Source organism: Phacochoerus africanus, chromosome 3 (assembly GCF_016906955.1).
Source record: "Phacochoerus africanus isolate WHEZ1 chromosome 3, ROS_Pafr_v1, whole genome shotgun sequence".
In the NCBI taxonomy this organism is placed as follows: Eukaryota; Metazoa; Chordata; class Mammalia; order Artiodactyla; family Suidae; genus Phacochoerus; species Phacochoerus africanus.
Genome location: NC_062546.1, coordinates 43,969,217 through 43,986,297, shown reverse-complemented (window position 1 = coordinate 43,986,297; position 17,081 = coordinate 43,969,217). Strand labels below are relative to the sequence as shown.

General features: G+C 41.3%; 1 protein-coding gene across 2 annotated transcripts; it reads right to left on the bottom strand.

The window, feature by feature from the left end:
- Window positions 1-6,011: 6,011 nt before the first annotated feature.
- On the bottom strand, window positions 6,012-15,858 carry LOC125122852 (McKusick-Kaufman/Bardet-Biedl syndromes putative chaperonin-like). 2 transcript variants are annotated; one of them, XM_047771678.1, is made up of 4 exons: window positions 14,802-15,858; window positions 10,481-10,656; window positions 8,924-9,034; window positions 6,012-6,959 (listed from the first exon to the last, which is right to left on the bottom strand). In XM_047771678.1, exons 1-4 carry the CDS (start codon window positions 15,784-15,786, stop codon window positions 6,519-6,521), a joined length of 1,713 nt encoding a protein of 570 aa, XP_047627634.1. In that variant the 5' UTR covers window positions 15,787-15,858; the 3' UTR covers window positions 6,012-6,518. The 2 variants fall into 2 exon arrangements, with proteins under 2 accessions (XP_047627634.1, XP_047627635.1); XM_047771679.1 differs by having other exon boundaries at window positions 15,171-15,858.
- Between the last annotated feature and the right edge of the window lie 1,223 nt (window positions 15,859-17,081).

Below are 17,081 nucleotides of genomic sequence, written 5' to 3'. Positions count from 1 at the left end.
ACTACATAAAAAAAATTATAAAGATATCTGATGTTCAAACTTGCCTTTTCCTTCCGATTAAGAGATAGATTTGTTTATACAGCTGAAGCAGGGCCCTGTAAGACATGTTTAGTCTCCTTGACTATTCCCCAAAGATGATCAGAAATGAATAACCTAACTAACTGGATGTTTTGACAGGGCCTGCATTGATTATGAGAGTGATTTTTGTACATGATACTCTTAAATCATAACCTGTATAATTTATGTGACTGTAAACAATATTGTTTGATTTTAAAGTTATCCAAAAAGCTGTTCAGCAGTATAAGAATACAGAATATAATGGGTGAATATAATATAAAGATGCTTAAAATTTCTCTTCTATCCTGTGAATGTCTAAATAGTTTTGATGATACAAAATGAGTTTAAGAATCCATATGATAATAAAAAATATTACTTCTAAAAATTTAAATATCCTATGGAAAATTCTCCACTCTATTTTTTATTTAAATGGCTAACACATCCAAATTCTCTAATATACGTATACATGGAAGAATTAATTATAAGACCAAATGAATATTTTGACTTAAAATGTCTTTCGATTTGTATTTGTCCTTCAATTTTTTTCCATGCTGCCAAAATCCTAACTTCATTTGATTAATATTATAGTAATCCTGGAGTTCCTGTCGTGGCTCAGTGGTTAACGAATCTGACTAGGAACCATGAGGTGGTGGGTTCAATCCCTGGCCTTGCTCAATGGGTTAAGGATCCGGCGTTGCGGTGAGCTGTGGTGTAGGTCGCAGACGTGGCTTGGATCCCATAGTGCTGTGGCTCTGGTGTAGGCTGGTGGCTACAGCTCCTATTAGACCCCTGGCCTGGGAATCTCCACATATGGCGGGAGCAGCTCTAGAAAAGACAAAAAAAAAATATATATATATATATATTATACTAATCCTATGGTTCAATATACTTTACGAGTAATAAATAATAATGATGATGATAATGAACTTGATTTATGTCCTATGAGTCCCACAAAAGTATTGAGCAGTGCTTATTGATTTTATACTCTTCTGCATTATGCTCGTTTTCCTTTTTTGTAGTTCTCAGGGTTTGCTGTTCTGTCCCCCCAGAAACATAATGCAATATTCAGACTTCAGTCTTACTTTAAGTCACCAAACAATGCCTAATCCTTAGCCTAGTTGCTATTTTTTTTGCTTTTTTTTTTGGTGGGGGGGCTGTACCTGTGGCATATGGAGGTCCCCAGGGTAGGGGTCTAATCAGAGCTATAGCAATGCCAGATCTGAGCCACTTCTGGGACCTACACCACAGCTCACAGCAATGCCAGATCCTTAACCCACTGAGCAAGGTCAGGGATCGAATCCACAACCTCATGGTTCCTAGTCGGATTCATTTCTGCTGCTCCACGACAGGAACTCCTTAAACTAGTTGCTATTTTTTGGTTGTTGTTTATTTCTGTCAAAATGAGCTCCTCTGAAATTACTTTTTCTTTTCCCTTTGGCTGTGGCATGCAGTGGCTTGATGTGGGATCTTAGTGTCCAGACCAGGGATTGAACCAGGGCCACAGTAGTGAAAGCGCCAAAGTGCCTAGTTCAAACCACTAGACCACCAGGAAATGCCTTGAATTACTTCTATTAAAAATTTTCATCTTGGCGTTCCCCCTGTGGTACAATTCGATAAGTGGAGTCTTTGCAACACCAAGACAAAGGTTCGATCCCTGGCCCCACACAGTGGGTTAAAAGATCCATTGCAGCTGTGGCTCAGATCTGATCCCTTGCCTGGGCACTCCACATGCCATGAGCTGATCGAAAAAGAAAAAAAGAAAAATTTAAAAAAGAAAAAAAAGGAATTTTCATCTCATATTTTACTATCCAAGTTTGAATGATGGTTTTTTTCCTTTTTATGGCTGCACCTGCAGCATGTGGAAATTCCTAGGCTAGAGGTCAAATTGGAGCTGCAGCTGCAAGGCCTGTGTTGCCAGGCCAGAGCCACATCTTCAACCAACAGTGCAGCTTGCAGCAACACTGGATCATTATCCCACTGAGTGAGGCCAGGAATCAAACATGCATCCTCACAGATAATATGTTGGGTTCTTAACCCCCTGAGCCACAAAGGTAACTCCCTGAATGAAGATTTGCTTGCACTATTAAGAAAGTTTGGTTTTTTCTTTTCTTTTTTCCTTTTTTTTTTTTTTTTTTTTGTTAAATTTCCAGGGTTTTCTACTAAGGATTGTATACAGCTTCAGGAAACATGAATTTATAAAAAATATTTTAACACATTCGTGACATGCTCAAAATGAGTGGACCAGTGTTTCACCAAGGAATATAACTGAATTTTATGGCAAAGCTACAAATGAAAGAGCTAAAACCAGTTATCATGACAAGTGGAGACCCTTAACTTCTTTTTTTTTTGTCTTTTTGCCTTTTCTAGGGCCGCTCCCGCGGCATATGGAGATTCCCAGGCTAGGGGTCTAATCAGAGCTGTAGCCACCGTCCTACGCCAGAGCCACAGCAACGCGGGATCCGAGCCGCGTCTGCAACCTACACCACAGCTCACGGCAACGCCAGATCCTTAACCCACTGAGCGAGGCCAGGGACTGAACCCGAAACCTCATGGTTCCTAGTCGGATTCGTTAACCACTGAGCCACGACGGGAACTCCTGGAGACCTTTAACTTCTAAAGTCAATTGGGGGAGTTCCCGTCGTGGCTCAGTGGTTGGCGAATCCGACTGGGAACCATGAGGTTGCGGGTTCGATCCCTGCCCTTGCTCAGTGGGTTGGCGATCCGGCGTTGCCGTGAGCTGTGGTGTGGGTTGCAGACGCGGCTCGGATCCCGCTTGCTGTGGCTCTGGCGTAGGCCGGTGGCTACAGCTCCGATTCAACCCCTGGCCTGGGAACCTCCATATGCCGCGGGAGCGGCCCAAGAAATAGCAACAACAACAACAACAACAAAGACAAAAAAAAAGAAAAAAAAAAGTCAATTGGGAGTTTCTGTTGTGGTGCAGCTGAAATGAATCTAACTAGTATCCATGAGGATTACAGTTTGATCCCTGGCCTCAGTCAGTGAGTCCGGTATCTGGCGTTGTCATGAACTGTAGTGTAGGTCACAGACGTGGCTCGGATCCCACATTGCTGTGGCTGTGGTATAGGCTGGCAGCTGCAGCTCTGATTCGACCCTAGCCTGGGAATTTCCATATGCCGTGGGTGTGGCCTAATAAAGCAAAAAAATAAAGTCAATTGGACAGGTTCACTGTGGCAATCATTCTGGAGCAACTTGGAAATGCAATAGATGGAGTTCCCTTACGGATTAGCAGGTTAAGGATCTGGCATTGTCAGTACAGTGGCTCAGGTTGCTACTGTGGTATGGGTAGTAGAGGGCCAAGGAGACCTAGGACAATTGCTATGCTTATATGTGACACCTGTTCTTAAGTTAATGCAAAAACCCCATTGTAAACACGTGTGATTGACACTATCTTTCTGCTTAGTGTGATGGTGAAAATGCAAAGGCATGTCATGGAGAATGCTTTTTTCCACATGTATGATCAAGTTTCCAGTACATAATTATAAATAAGCTTTACTCTTGCCATCAGATGTCAGTTTCTGCATAGCAAATTACATCCAAAATTTGACTTAAAACAGTTTATTATCTTGCAGATTTTGTGGGTCGGAAATCAATTCATATAGCAGAAATTATCACAACATTGTAAATCAATCAACTATACTTTAATAAAACTTTTAAAAATGAAAAAAGGAGTTTACATCGTGGCTCAAAGGAAACGAATCTGACTAGCATCTATGAGGACACAGGTTCAACCCCTGGCCTTGATCAGTGGGTTAAGGATCTGGCGTTGCTGTGAGCTGTGGTGTAGGTCACAGATGTAGCTCGGATCCCACGTTGCTGTGGTTGTGGCGTAAGCTGGAAGCTACAGCTTCCATTCCACACCCCCCCTCCACTTCAGAACCTCCATATGCTGTGGGTGTGGCCCTAAAAAAGACAAACAATAACAACACGACAATCCTGGCGTGGCTTTTCTAGACCCTCCATTTCAGGGCATCTTATGAGGTTGCAGTGATATAGGCTACATTCATTTCAAGGCCTATTAGGGACAAACTGCTTCCAAATTCAGTCTTGTGGTTGTTGGTAGGATTTAGTTCCTTACGGGCTGTTGGCTGGAGCCTCCCTTAGTCCCTGGCCATGAGGGCCTCTCCTTAGGGCAGCTTCCAGTCTGGCAGCTGGGGACCATCACAGTGAGTGAGAGATCAAGAGAGAAGCCTATCTTTTGACTACCCAATATTAGCAGTGACCATCCATCACTCTGCTGTATTCCACTCATTAAAAGCTAGTCATTGGCCCCACCTACACCTGAAGGGTGTACCCCAGGAGTCAGCTCCAGTGGGAGCTGTCTTAGAGGCTGCCCATCACATGAAAACTCTATTCACACCCTTCCTAGATCCCTGAAAGTCTCCTTGTGTTACAACATCAGCTCAAAGTATCAAGTCATTACTGAAGTCAGGTCAGGGTGGGTGAGGCTCCCCGGGTGTGGTTCTTTAGGTACAGTTTCTGGAGCTCAATTCCTCTCCATCTGTAGACCCACGAAGAGAAGCTATGTCCGAACATGCAGTGATGGACCAGGCATAGGATAATTGCCCTAAGACAGTGTGTTCACAGAGGGAGAACTGGGAAACTCAAAGGAGTCACTATACAGTCCAGTCCTCCCTCAAATGAAGGGAGTTGCACAAGGGCCTAAAAACCAGGAGGCAGGGGGTCACTGGGGGCCATCTCAGTGGCCGCCTACCACTCTGCCTATTTGACTCTAGTAATAAAAGAAGTAAAATTTTAGAGGAAACTTTTTTTTTTTTTGCTTTTTTAGGGCTGAATGCAAGGCATATGTACATTCCCAGGCTAGGGCTTGAATCGGAGCTGTAGCTGCCAGCCTACACCACAGCCACAGCAACTGGGGATCCAAACTGCATCTGCAACTTACACCAGAGCTCAAGACAATGTTGGATCCTTAACCCACTGAAAAAGGCCAGGGATTGAACCCACATCCTCATTGATATTAGTTGGATTTGTTTCTGTTGTGCCACAATGGGAACTCCTAGAGAAATATTTTATAAAGCTTGAAGTATACCTGATTTTTTTTCCCAAAATTCCTGTAATTTTTTCTTTGGCTCCAGGTAAAAATTATTTTGGATTACAAGAATATTGGAGGAAATTGCTTAAACATTCTACCTCTGTCTATCATGGCTATAGATCTGATCATTGACTCTTAGGTTGTTTAATTTCCTCCAAACTTTTCAAAAAGTTTTCCTGAAGTTTAATATAGCATATTACAACTCTGAACTGATTCCTCTAGCTGCATTCTGTATTTCTGCAATTTATCAAGACATCTTGCATTTGCATACAATTCGAATCACATTCCTTAATAGAACGTATCTTTACTTTGATGCAGAAAGCTGTTCTAGTTTCTTCTTGGCACTACTTACTGGATTAGAGAAATAAACTTTTCCACTTCTTTTCTCTATGTTCCTTAGTATATAAATCTATTTTTTCTCCTGATCACACTTTTCTACAAAATAGCAAAAATGAAGAACTATGATATAAACTAGCAATTGCAGGTAGACTAGCTTCTATATCAATTACCCAACCAGGGAATGATAGTCTCAGATAAAGAACCCAGAAATTTTACTAAATGTGTGGTTTGAGTACTTTTGAATGAGTGGTATGTAACTAGATTCTTTGGAATCTAGTTTTACACTTTATTTATTTTTTGTCTTTTCTATGGCCGTACCCATGGCATATGGAGAGTCCTAGGCTAGGGGTCTAATGAAGCTGTAGCTGACTGCCTAAGCCAGAGCCACAGCAACGTGGGGTCCAAGGCACATCTGCGACCTACGCCACAGCTCAAGGCAACAATGGATCCTTAACCCACTGAGCAAGGCCAGGGATTGAACCCGTACCTCATTGTTCCTAGTCGGATTCATTAACCACTAAGCCATGACAGGAACTCCTAGTTTTATATTTTAAACACATGTAAATTTACTAAGTAAAAAATATCTTTAATGAGTATATCCAAACAAAAGCACAGAATTTTTCTTAGGAATTAAAATAAATTCTACATGCTCTTATTAGAATGATGTCAAAATAAAGAGAACAAAAATTTAGAACGATGTACAGTGGTATCTGTGGAATCCCCTAGATTATTATCATGTCCTTAATAACGCTTAATTTTTTTTTTTTTTGGTCTTTTTTGCCTTTTCTAGGGCCACTCCCGCGGCATATGGAGGTTCCCAGGCTAGGGATCTAATCGGAGCTGCAGCCGCCGGCCTATGCCAGAGCCACAGCAACACTGCTAGGCCACCGTGAATTATTTTAGGGTATTTCTATTCAAGGATCCAGTCTTTTTTCCTCAAATAAGTAAATCTATAATTTTATGAATTATCAATCCAAATAGGCAGAACAGGCCTTTGAGAGACACCTCGCCAGTTTTTCTCTTTGTAATATAAACATGCTATTCCCTTATGTCAGTTTCTATCTTCAATGACATACGAAAGATCCAAAATCAAATTGGCAGTCTCCACAGCCACCTGCAGGCCACTAAGCTTGGCAGTAAAACAGTCCAAGGTCAGGTCATTGGCTGACCCCGAAGCTTCACGTGGAAGGCAGGTCTGTGGCATGAAAGGATGATGGGCACCCCTTAAGAAACACCAGCCGAGTTCCTCCTGGCTGCTGTAGAGTCCACAGCCGCATCTTGAAAGCAAATCTGGCCAGTTCACAGCAGAGGGAGAATCTGCCTGAACTGACCAAAAGTGTCCATACTTCCTGTCAGTGAGAATTTCACCTCCATCGTGTTCCAAAGAGCCAGCGAGAGTTTCGAGTGCACTGCAGAATGCTTCACTCATCAGCTGGAGTTCTGTCTGGGTACATCCATCACCTTTGAGAATACTTTCTGGCTCATCACGAGTCTAAAGAGTTATAAAACCATTGAAAACACAGGGCAGTTAATACGATAAAAATGTTTCTGAAAAAAATTTGTGATCAAACCATTATTCATAAAGTACTTTCACTTCCTTAGGGGTTGGGCATGAGGCTAAAGGGTACGGATAGGTCAACTGGCCAGGCTAATTCCTGAATGTGGTTATTACAGCAAAAACCTCATGTTATCAGAGTGAATGAATCAGAATAAACCCCATCATCAACATATTCTGAAGGACTGCCCAGTACTGCCTGCTCAATACATGAAGGGCAAGGCATGATGCATGACTCACAGGTCTTTGTATACATGCAAGAGACTCATGAAGACAAATATCCCAAATGAAAGACTTACTTGTACTTGGCAAATGTTTGAGATTTGTTTAAAATGAGAACACACATATTATTACTGGGACAAAAACCACTTAAGGGCATGTGTCATTTTCACATTAATGTTTAAAAAATAACTAATCTGTAGTTCCTGTTGTGGCGCAGTGAGTTAAGAATCCCACTAGTATCCATGAGGATGTGGATTCCATCCCTGGCCTTGCTCAGTGGGTTAAGGTTTGAGTGTTGCCACAAGCCTGGATCTCGTAGCTGTGGCTGTGGCATAGGCTGGCAGCTGCAGCTCCAATTTGACCCATAGCCCAGCAGGTTAAGAACCCAACATAGTGTCTTATTCATGAGGATGTGGGTTTGGTCCCTGGTAAATATTGCTTGGAAATACAGCTCGGATCCAGCATGCTGTTGCTGTGGTGTAAGTTTTAGTCCCAGCTCTGATTTGACCCGTAGCCCAGAGGAACTTCTATATGCCACAGGTGCACCCCTAAAAGGAAAGCAAAAAACAAACAAACAAAACCCCATATCCCAACTACTTAAAAACAATGACCACTTTTTTTTCTTTTGCCCAGGAGGTTGGAACCAGACAGGATCATCTCTATTGCATATTCTTTCCCCATATTTTTAATGTTATATTGTTTCCTCAAAATCCTACTCAAGATACTTTCTTTCTCCAAAAGACTTACTCTAGTTTACTCAGTCCTATTTGCAGACTGTATTATTGTCCATTCAGCATCAATAGATTGGCAGTTGGGTTTTGTTTTACATAATGTATATTCTGATAACTTTGCATGAATGGGCTTTATCATCAAACAGATTTTAAATTATTGGCAAAGCAGGGTGGGTATTCTATAAAAAAGGTTAATACCCTCACCAATCCTGGGCATCTTAGGGAGCTGACCAAACAGAGAATCAGCTCAAAAACTTGGAAAATACGTACCTTTTTGTATCCATTTCCAAAAAAAGCAGGTCCATGTTAATGAAATAACTAATAAGAACTATGATACACTAAATTTATCTATTGCCAGGAAATGCAGTTTCATATATTAATAAACATTCTATTAATATAATTAATACTCATCATAAGTGAAACCAATTTAAAAATTATAATAGAATCTAATAATTAGAATGTATTAATAAATGAAATTAAGTTTTTTCTCAAAGTTCCAGAAGGTACTGAAGTATTTTATAAAGTCTGAATACTTTCATTGTGCATAACAATTATTACTGTAGGCACAAGATATAAGATAATCAACTATATTTTAATTTAAAAAACTCAACTAAAAAAACCCCACAATTATTACTGTAGCATAGCGGTTGAGATCTCTTAAGATGACAACTCCTATTTACAGAATGCTCATTTTGACACACAGTATATTTAGGTAATACTCAAAGAATGTGATCACTTTCTAAAAGATTGGATTACTATGAATCACTGTGATAAAGGTATTACCTTATATTTGTGTTATTTTCCACAACTGTTTTCAAATATAATATTAGATTTCAAGACTACTGAGAAATTAAACGTTAAAGGCTCCAGAGTGTTATGATTCAGCTTATTATTTTATAAAATGAAAGTTACTGAGAATTCAGATAATCTAAGGACTATCTAACCCACCTTGTGTCTGATATATGCCGCCAAATGAGTTTCAGTACAGCCACCTCCCAACAAAACGTAGGGTTCCTTGATTGTTAACTGCAAAGCATGCAGTGCTGTTTGACATGTGAGCTAAAAAAGAAACGAATCATCAGAATCTGACACTGACATGGGAAACACAAAGAAACAGAACCATGTTCTCAAGGCAACCTAGATAGTGGACTTAAAGAGCCTCATTTCAATTGCAAAAGAAGAAAACCAGTCATCAAGGTTGTCATGTGATGAATACATTTTGCCATAATAAAGATTAGAGATGAAAGAAAAATACTTTAGCCAGATATCTGTTTTCAGGGACCACATTAATATTTCCTTTCACATACATTTAGCTCTCACATTGAGATTCACAAGTGGATGGCCTCACAGCAACAGGGTTAGCAAGGTGTGCTAGGATGTCTACCAAGAAAGTACTTCAGTCTAAATTAATTAGTTGTAAGAATGCTCTAGTATTTCAAGTTGCCACGGAAATGATCCAACCCAGCTGTAGTAAACACACACAGACAATGAATATTCACCAAGCATACGTCCTTGAGCACGTGTTCCTCAAGTCTGTGACCAATACTGTGGGTCATCACTTCCTCTGTCTAAAAGCTGCATGTGCTACTGCTAATCATGAACAACACACTCTGTTAAGAGGTGGATGATGGGTGTAACTGGAGAACCAATTTTTAAAAAATTTATTTTTGTCTTTTGAGGGCCATACTCATGGCATCTGGAGGTTCCCAGGCTAGGGGTTGGATCAGAGCTGTAGCTACTGGCCTACACCATAGCCACAGCAATGCCAGATCCAAGCCATGTTTACGACCCTCGCCACAGCTCACAATAATGCCAAATCCTTAACCCGCTGAGTGAGGCCAGGGATTGCATTTGTGTCCTCATGGATACTAGTCAGATTTGTTTCTGTTGAGGGATGGGAACTGCTGGAGAACCACATTTTTGTTTTTGTTTTGCTTTGTAGAGCCGAACCCTCTGCATATGGAGGTTCCCAGCCTAGGGGTCTAATCGGAGCTACAGCTGCTGGCCTGTGCCACAGCCACAGCAACGCAGGACTGCAGCCTACACACAGCTTACAGCAACTCGGGATCCTTAGCCCAATGAGCAAGGCCAGGGATTGAACCTGCATCCTCATGGATACTAGTCAGATTGTTAACCCCTGAGCCATGATGGGAACTCGGAAAACCAATTTTTTAAGTGAATTCTTCATATACATTAGCATCAACCAGTACATAAGTTAATTTTGTAAGAAAAGTTCCCATTAAGGACTTTTACATTGCTTGTAAAATACTAGAAATAATAAGGCAACACATGCCAAGTTTTGGTAATGTCACAAATGATTAAATCAGCTTACTTGTAAATTTCTCATATTTTTGTTGTTTTTGCTTTGTATACCATCTAGTAAAATAAGGAAGAAAAAAAAAAAAGCATAGCTCACTGATGTGAAAAAAAAAAGTGACAGTATCTGAGTGATTATTTAATCCCTGCCTCAGACCCTTGTTATAAAATTCAAAGTTTATTACCTACCTTCAGCTCATCCCAGGCTGTGTCATTTCTGTTGCAGAGAAGCAAGCTGCAGACAGTTGTCTCATTGGGAATAAGATGAAAAAAATGTTTGAAGCCAAATTTTGCAGTGCACCAATCTTTCACACTTCCATAACTACTGGGAGAGACTGAATTTAGGGAACCAATGGGCTGTGTTCCTATTTTTAAAAGAAAGTTTAGGAAACACAAAATGGATGAGTAAAGATGGAGCATACAATCACTTAAAACTATAATATTTATCCTTAGCCAATATAAAAGTCCTTTAAAATAGGAAAAAGGATGAATAAATAAGATGCATCTTCTTAAACCTATGAAATGTGCAGTATTGTTATTAAAATTATATGCAAATAAAGAAGAGGTTCTTTTGGCTTAGACTTCTTTGAACATCTGTTAGAAGCTATTTTGTACCCTCCAGAAAAAGGCACACACAATTTTGCATACATTTTTCAGGAAGTCCAGGAATGCTGGAGGCCCATTCAGGGATCAGAGACCCCAAATTAAGAATGCCACTAATCTGGAATATGGATAAAGTGAGAAGGCAGGCTATTTTATATGTTTTAATTTATTTTATTTTATTTTTTTCTGTTTGTTCTTTTAGGGCTGCACCCTTGGCATATGGAACTTCCCAGGCTAGGGGTGGAATCAGAGCTGCAGCTGCAGGCCTCCGCCACAGCCACAGCAACACAGGATCTGAGCACCATCTGTGACCCACATCACAGCTCATGGCAACGCTAGATCCTTAACCCACTGATCAAGACCAGGGATTGAACCGAGTCCTCATGGATACTAGTCTTGGTTTGTTACTGCTGAGCCACTACAGGGACTCCCAGGTTATTTTTTAAAAGGTGGCTCTTAAAACACACAAATTAAGCTATTTGAATAGCTGCATAGTTGAGTTCCCTTAGGGCTCCACTTAACATACAGGATTTTTTTTTTCTTAACAACTGTTTGCACATGAACAACAACCTAAATTATACCAAAATAAAGTATGTGACATTCTCTTACTTGGTTATTCTTTTTTTTTTTTTGGTCTTTTGTCTTTTTTAGGGCTGCACCCGAAGCATATTGGGGTTCCCAGGCTAGGGGTCTAATCAGAGCTGTAGCTGCCGGCCTACGCCAGAGCCACAGCAACGTGGGATCTGAGCCATGTCTGTGACCTGCACCACAGCTCACGGCAACGCCGGATCCTTAACCCACTGAGTGAGGCCAGGGATTGAACCTGAGTAATTTCTAAAATACTTTCAGTACAAAAACTTTGGAAAAGCTCAGAAAATAATCAGGAACAATTTCACTTCTTGAAATATCCTTTCTTCTGAAATCCAGAAGAATAAATACTTCAGTGACCTAAAACTTATATGAGAAAAAGAATCCCCTACATTTTGTATAATTTCATAGGGTGGAACCAACAGAATTTGTAAGGAGAGGATCAGTTTTCCTCCTTATCAGCCACTGATAGGGAGCAAATCACTCATGTCATTTAACATTTCTGGGTGGGCTTCCCCGTAGGAGAGTAAAATAGGGATAATCATATGTATTTCACAACTACACCAAATCAGATGTTAAAAATGCTCTGTAAGCTATGACAAGCTTCACACCACCAGTCATCCAAGTACAGTAATCCATTACTTAACCTAGATCATCCATAATGAGGATTTTTTTTTTGCTACTTTAGGGCCACACCTGCAGCATATGGAGTTCTCCAGGCTAGGGACTGAATCAGAGCTGTAGCTTTGGCCTACACCACAGTCACAGCAACATCAGATCCGAGCCATGTCTGCGACCTACACCACAGCTCATGGCCAACACTGAGCAAGGCCAGCTATGAAACCTGCGTCCCCATGGATACTAGTCGGGTTCGTTAACTGCTAAGCCATGACGAGAACTCCTGCAGTCTCTTGATAACACTTCTAACTAAAGAAGTAACTGCAAATACTTGAAAACCTCACATCCATTTTCAAATAAAATGGGTCTTTTCATGTTCTACCATGTTCTAATTACAAATGGGATAAATATAAATTGTGGGCTGGCATGGAAAGCCAGTGCCCACTTACAATATTGGTTTTTTTTTGTTTGTTTTTTTTTCCGTCTTTTCTAGGGCTGCATCCGCAGCATGTGGAGGTTCCCAGGCTAGGGGTCTTAATCAGAGCTGTTGTTACCAGCCTACGCCAGAGCCACAGCCATGCAGGATCTGAGCTGCATCTTTGACCTACACCACAGCTCACAGCAACGCCAGATCCTTAACCTGCTGAGTGAGGCCAGCGATCAAACCCGCAACCTCATGGTCTCTAGTCGGATTTGTTAACCACTGAGCCATGACAGGAACTCCCTATAATATTGTTTTTATGGAAAAATCCTCCATAGTTTAAAAATTGACTACATAATCTGTAATACTCAATATTCACAACTGGAAATCACCTGATGGATGAAAAGCCAGTAAATATTTAAGGTTATGTGTCTGACCCATAACATCACCAGTGAGTTCCAAAGAACAATTTCCATTATTTCTTAACAATTTCCACTCTGGTGATCATTTCAGTCTTACAGAGGTAGGTCAACAGCTAAGAGATATTGGGGATTCAACACTGGCATTCATACTTCTCCTTTATGATGATTTATAATAAGATTAAAAATAGTCAACTTCTACATTTTTAACAACTTATTAAACTTATAAGTCTAACAAATTACAAGTTGAAATTGATCTGCAATGGTTACCTTTTTTGCGGGGGGGGGGGGCATACAGAAATTCTAATTTGGCTAGGGGCCACATTGGAGCTGCAGCTGCTGGCCTACACCACAGTCACACAATGCCAGATCCAAGCCACATCTTTGGCCTATACCGAAGCTCACCGCAATGCCTGATCCTTAACCTGCTGAGCTGGGCCAGGGATCAAACCCACAACGTCATGGATACTAGCCACGTTCATTACTCCTGAACCACAATGGGAACCCCAATGATTGTCTAATAGGTGTCAAAGCAGTTGGAAATATTGAAAAGTGGAGTTCCAACTGTAGTGCCAGTGAGTTAAGAATCTGACTGTAGCAGCTTGGGTGGGTCACTGTGGAGGTACAGTGGGTTAAAGGAGGCATAGGTTGCAGCTTCAGCTTGGATTCAATCCCTGACCCAGAAACTTCTATATGCCATGTGTGCAGTTATCAAAAAAAAAAAAAAATATATATATATATATGTGCGTGTGTGGGAAAGTAGCTCCCATCAACAACTCTTGAGGTTGTCATTTCTCTTTCACTCTAACAGGTGAACACCAATCTTACATCTGCTTCTAACTTGCTGATTTTGTGAAATACAGTGAATTTCTTGCTTGTTATAATTCTCAAAGTTAATAAATACATACAAATTCAGCTAACATTCAGAACCCCTACTGTGGACGAGGCCTGTTGTAAGCACTGGAAATAAAAGATGTCCCAGCTCCCAAGGGGCTCAGCTGGAAATACTGGGATATTTAAAGCTAGTCCATGCATGTGCACACATATATGTGTGCATGCATGCGTTTGTACCCACCCCTCCAAATTAGGATTTGGGCAGAAGCACAGTTGTTTGTTGGAGCTGGATTAAAGGGGATATTCTACCTGCAAAATTACCTTCTGAATACAATGTGACTTGCGAGCTTTGTGACATTAGACCTTTGTAAAACTCAAGTAGAAGAATTTTGTTTTAAAATATGAAAGACTTGGAGTTCCCGTCGTGGCTCAGTGGTTAACGAATCCGACTAAGAACCATGAGGTTGTGGATTCGATCCCTGGCCTTGCTCAGTGGGTTAAGGATCTGGCGTTGCTGTGAGCTATGGTGTAGGTCGCAGACACAACTCGGATCCCAAGTTGCTGTGGCTCTGGCATAGGCCAGCAGCTATAGCTCCGATTCGACCCCTAGCCTGGGAATCTCCATATGCCATGGGAGCGGCTCAAGAAAAGGCAAAAAGACAAAAAAAATTAAAAATAATAAAAAAGTATGAAAGACTTTTATATGATTACGAGAATGGTAGCTTTCTCAGTAATCTGTAAAATGTTTGGGGGTTCACAGTTTTAAACTATGACAGGCTCTGCATACATTTACGGGGCTGGAAAATTCCTAGAAAATAGCCATCATCACTTGATTTTTAATACGTGAACAATACAGGATCTTTTTCAGAAACAACCTTTGCTGCCAGAAATGATACTCATACATGCTCTGAGGTGGGCGGCTTCTCAGATCTGTCAGGATGTTAACAGTGACACACACCAAGAATATCTCTGCTCAAAAGAAGTGTGACTGATTAACCATAAGGAGCAAAAGCTGAGTGCTTTTTACCTGTCACTTTACTCAGGGGTTCCATTAGAGCCACTCCAACTCTGTCCATGGCAATAACACCATGTGTTCTGAGAAACTGTTTCAAAGATGGGTGGATAACTTTTTGGCACATGACAAGATCTACGTGATCACTAACTAGCTGCCTCCCTAGGTTAAGCAACTGGTCCAGGACTGCGTTTTCAAGAGAAACTCCATGGCTGAGCACCACAGTCCCTTCTCCAGTCTCAGAAAGGTCTCCGGATAAAGATGCACAGAAGAGTGCCACCTTGAAGGAATCTGACTTTTTGATAGGTAAGATCTTCATCATTTGAACTTCTGGTATTTCAATAAGTACTCCAGGTAACACAGTAGAATCTATAACTCTCTGACCTTTTAAAGGGACAATTATACTCTTTCCTAAAATGATGCGGTCTTTGGCGTTTTCTGGAACGGTAAGCAGAAAGGCTCTCAGAATCAAAGTACTGATGTGCTCGACCTCCTCTCTGTTGAGCATACAGGCTGGTTTACTTGTTAATAGACTGCGCACCAAACAGAGGAGGAGCTGAGTGCTACCAAAGTCGATAGGGATGCGACAACCACAGATCTCAGATTTTAGGTACTCGGTGCAGAGGCTCAAAAGATGCTTATTTAATTTAATGGCAGTGGTGGTTGTCAAGCCTACTCCCTGAACATTTTCAACCAGGTTGCAGCAGAGAATGGCTGTGAATAAGCCACAGTCACTGAAGCAGGACACGTGATTCTGCACAGAGGTCGTCAGGATCTTTAAGATGGGCTGGGTGACTGGCAGGCTGGCGAGAAGGGCAGCTGACTGGGAGGTGGTGCACACGGAGCCCCCACGGCCATTGTGCAGCTGCTTCAGCCTCCCTGCTGGCCCGTAGCAGGATGTGACGACTCCTTTCAAGACAGAGAGTGTGGCCTTCACTCTCTCGCTTGTCAGTGGTTCGCTTTTACATAATGAGGGCCTTTTAGCTTCTAACCGAGACATCTTACTTCAGGTAGTAATTTGTCAAGACAGCTTTTATTCTGTGAACCATAGTTTTCTATTTATTGTATTGTCGTGGGGTTTAACAGTGGAAAAAAAGATTCTTCAGGAATGCAGGTCTCACTGCGCAGCCTTGTGGCTATAAAATTAAATACTTAGCTCCATGCTTAGGAAGCTAATCAGCATGTAATGATTTAATGACATACTAGTAATTTTAAAGATTTATTTTACTTCATTATTCAAACTCTTTTGTTTGCTTCCAGACTGAGATTTTACAGACTGTTTTGCAGCCCTCTGCATAAAATAGGTTCCGAGATGGATGCTTATGAAGGAAACCCCAGCTACAAGAAGCCAGTTCTTTCTGATCCAACTGCTACTTTTCATCTCTTCTTTCAATCTCAAGCACAGATTCAAAGCTGCTTTTTTCTATAAGAATAAAAATAAAACATTTTAGAGAAATAATTCCAAAACATTTTATAGACTGTATTTTAATAATTAATTTCAATGCTCTGCTCCTTTATTTTTTTATTTTTTTTGTCTTTTTGGCATTTTTTGGGCCGCTCCTGCAGCATATGGAGGTTCCCAGGCTAGGGGTCTAATCGGAGCCGTAGCCACCAGCCTACGCCAGAGCCACAGCAACGCAGGATCCGAGCTGCATCTGCAACCTACACCACAGCTCACGGCAACGCCGGATCGTTAACTGAGCAAGGGCAGGGATCCAACCCGCAACCTCATGGTTCCTAGTCGGATTTGTTAACCACTGTGCCAGGACGGGAACTCCTGCTCTGCTCCTTTAGAAGGAACTAGCCATTGGCACAAACCACCAGAAAATGAGAAATGTCAATCAATTTAGACTAAACATTAATTTCTTTTTCTTTTTCAGGCTGCACCTGCAGCATATGGAGGTTTCCAGGCTAGGGATCAAACTGGAGCTTCAGCAGCCAGCCTATACCACAGCCACAGCAAGCAACATGGGATCTGAGCCTCATCTGCGACCTACACCACAGCTTGCAGCAACACTGGATCCCAGACCCACTGAGCAAGGCCAGGGATTGAACCCGCATCCTCATGGATTCATTTCTGCTGCACCATAAGAAGAACGCCTAATTTTTCTTTCTTCTTTTTTGGCTGCACTGACAGCATGCAGAAGTTCCCTGGGCCGTGGACTGAACAGTGACAAAGCATGAGCCTTAACCCACTGAGCCACCAGGGAACTTCTAAATACTCATTTCTTTACTCTTCAATGAATCTCTATAAGAATACTGATATTTTTAATAATTTTGAAATGCACAACACAG

Bases quoted from the DNA above. Each gene is read 5' to 3' on its own strand.
- LOC125122852 (XM_047771678.1), bottom strand. From the start codon at position 15,786: ATGTCTCGGTTAGAAGCTAAAAGGCCCTCATTATGTAAAAGCGAACCA. The intron at 10,657-14,801 runs GTAAAAAGCACT...TTTTAAAAATAG, and splicing joins ACCCCTGAGTAAAGTGACAG to GAACACAGCCCATTGGTTCC. The intron at 9,035-10,480 runs GTAGGTAATAAA...TTTCTTTTTTAG, and splicing joins CAGCCTGGGATGAGCTGAAG to CTCACATGTCAAACAGCACT.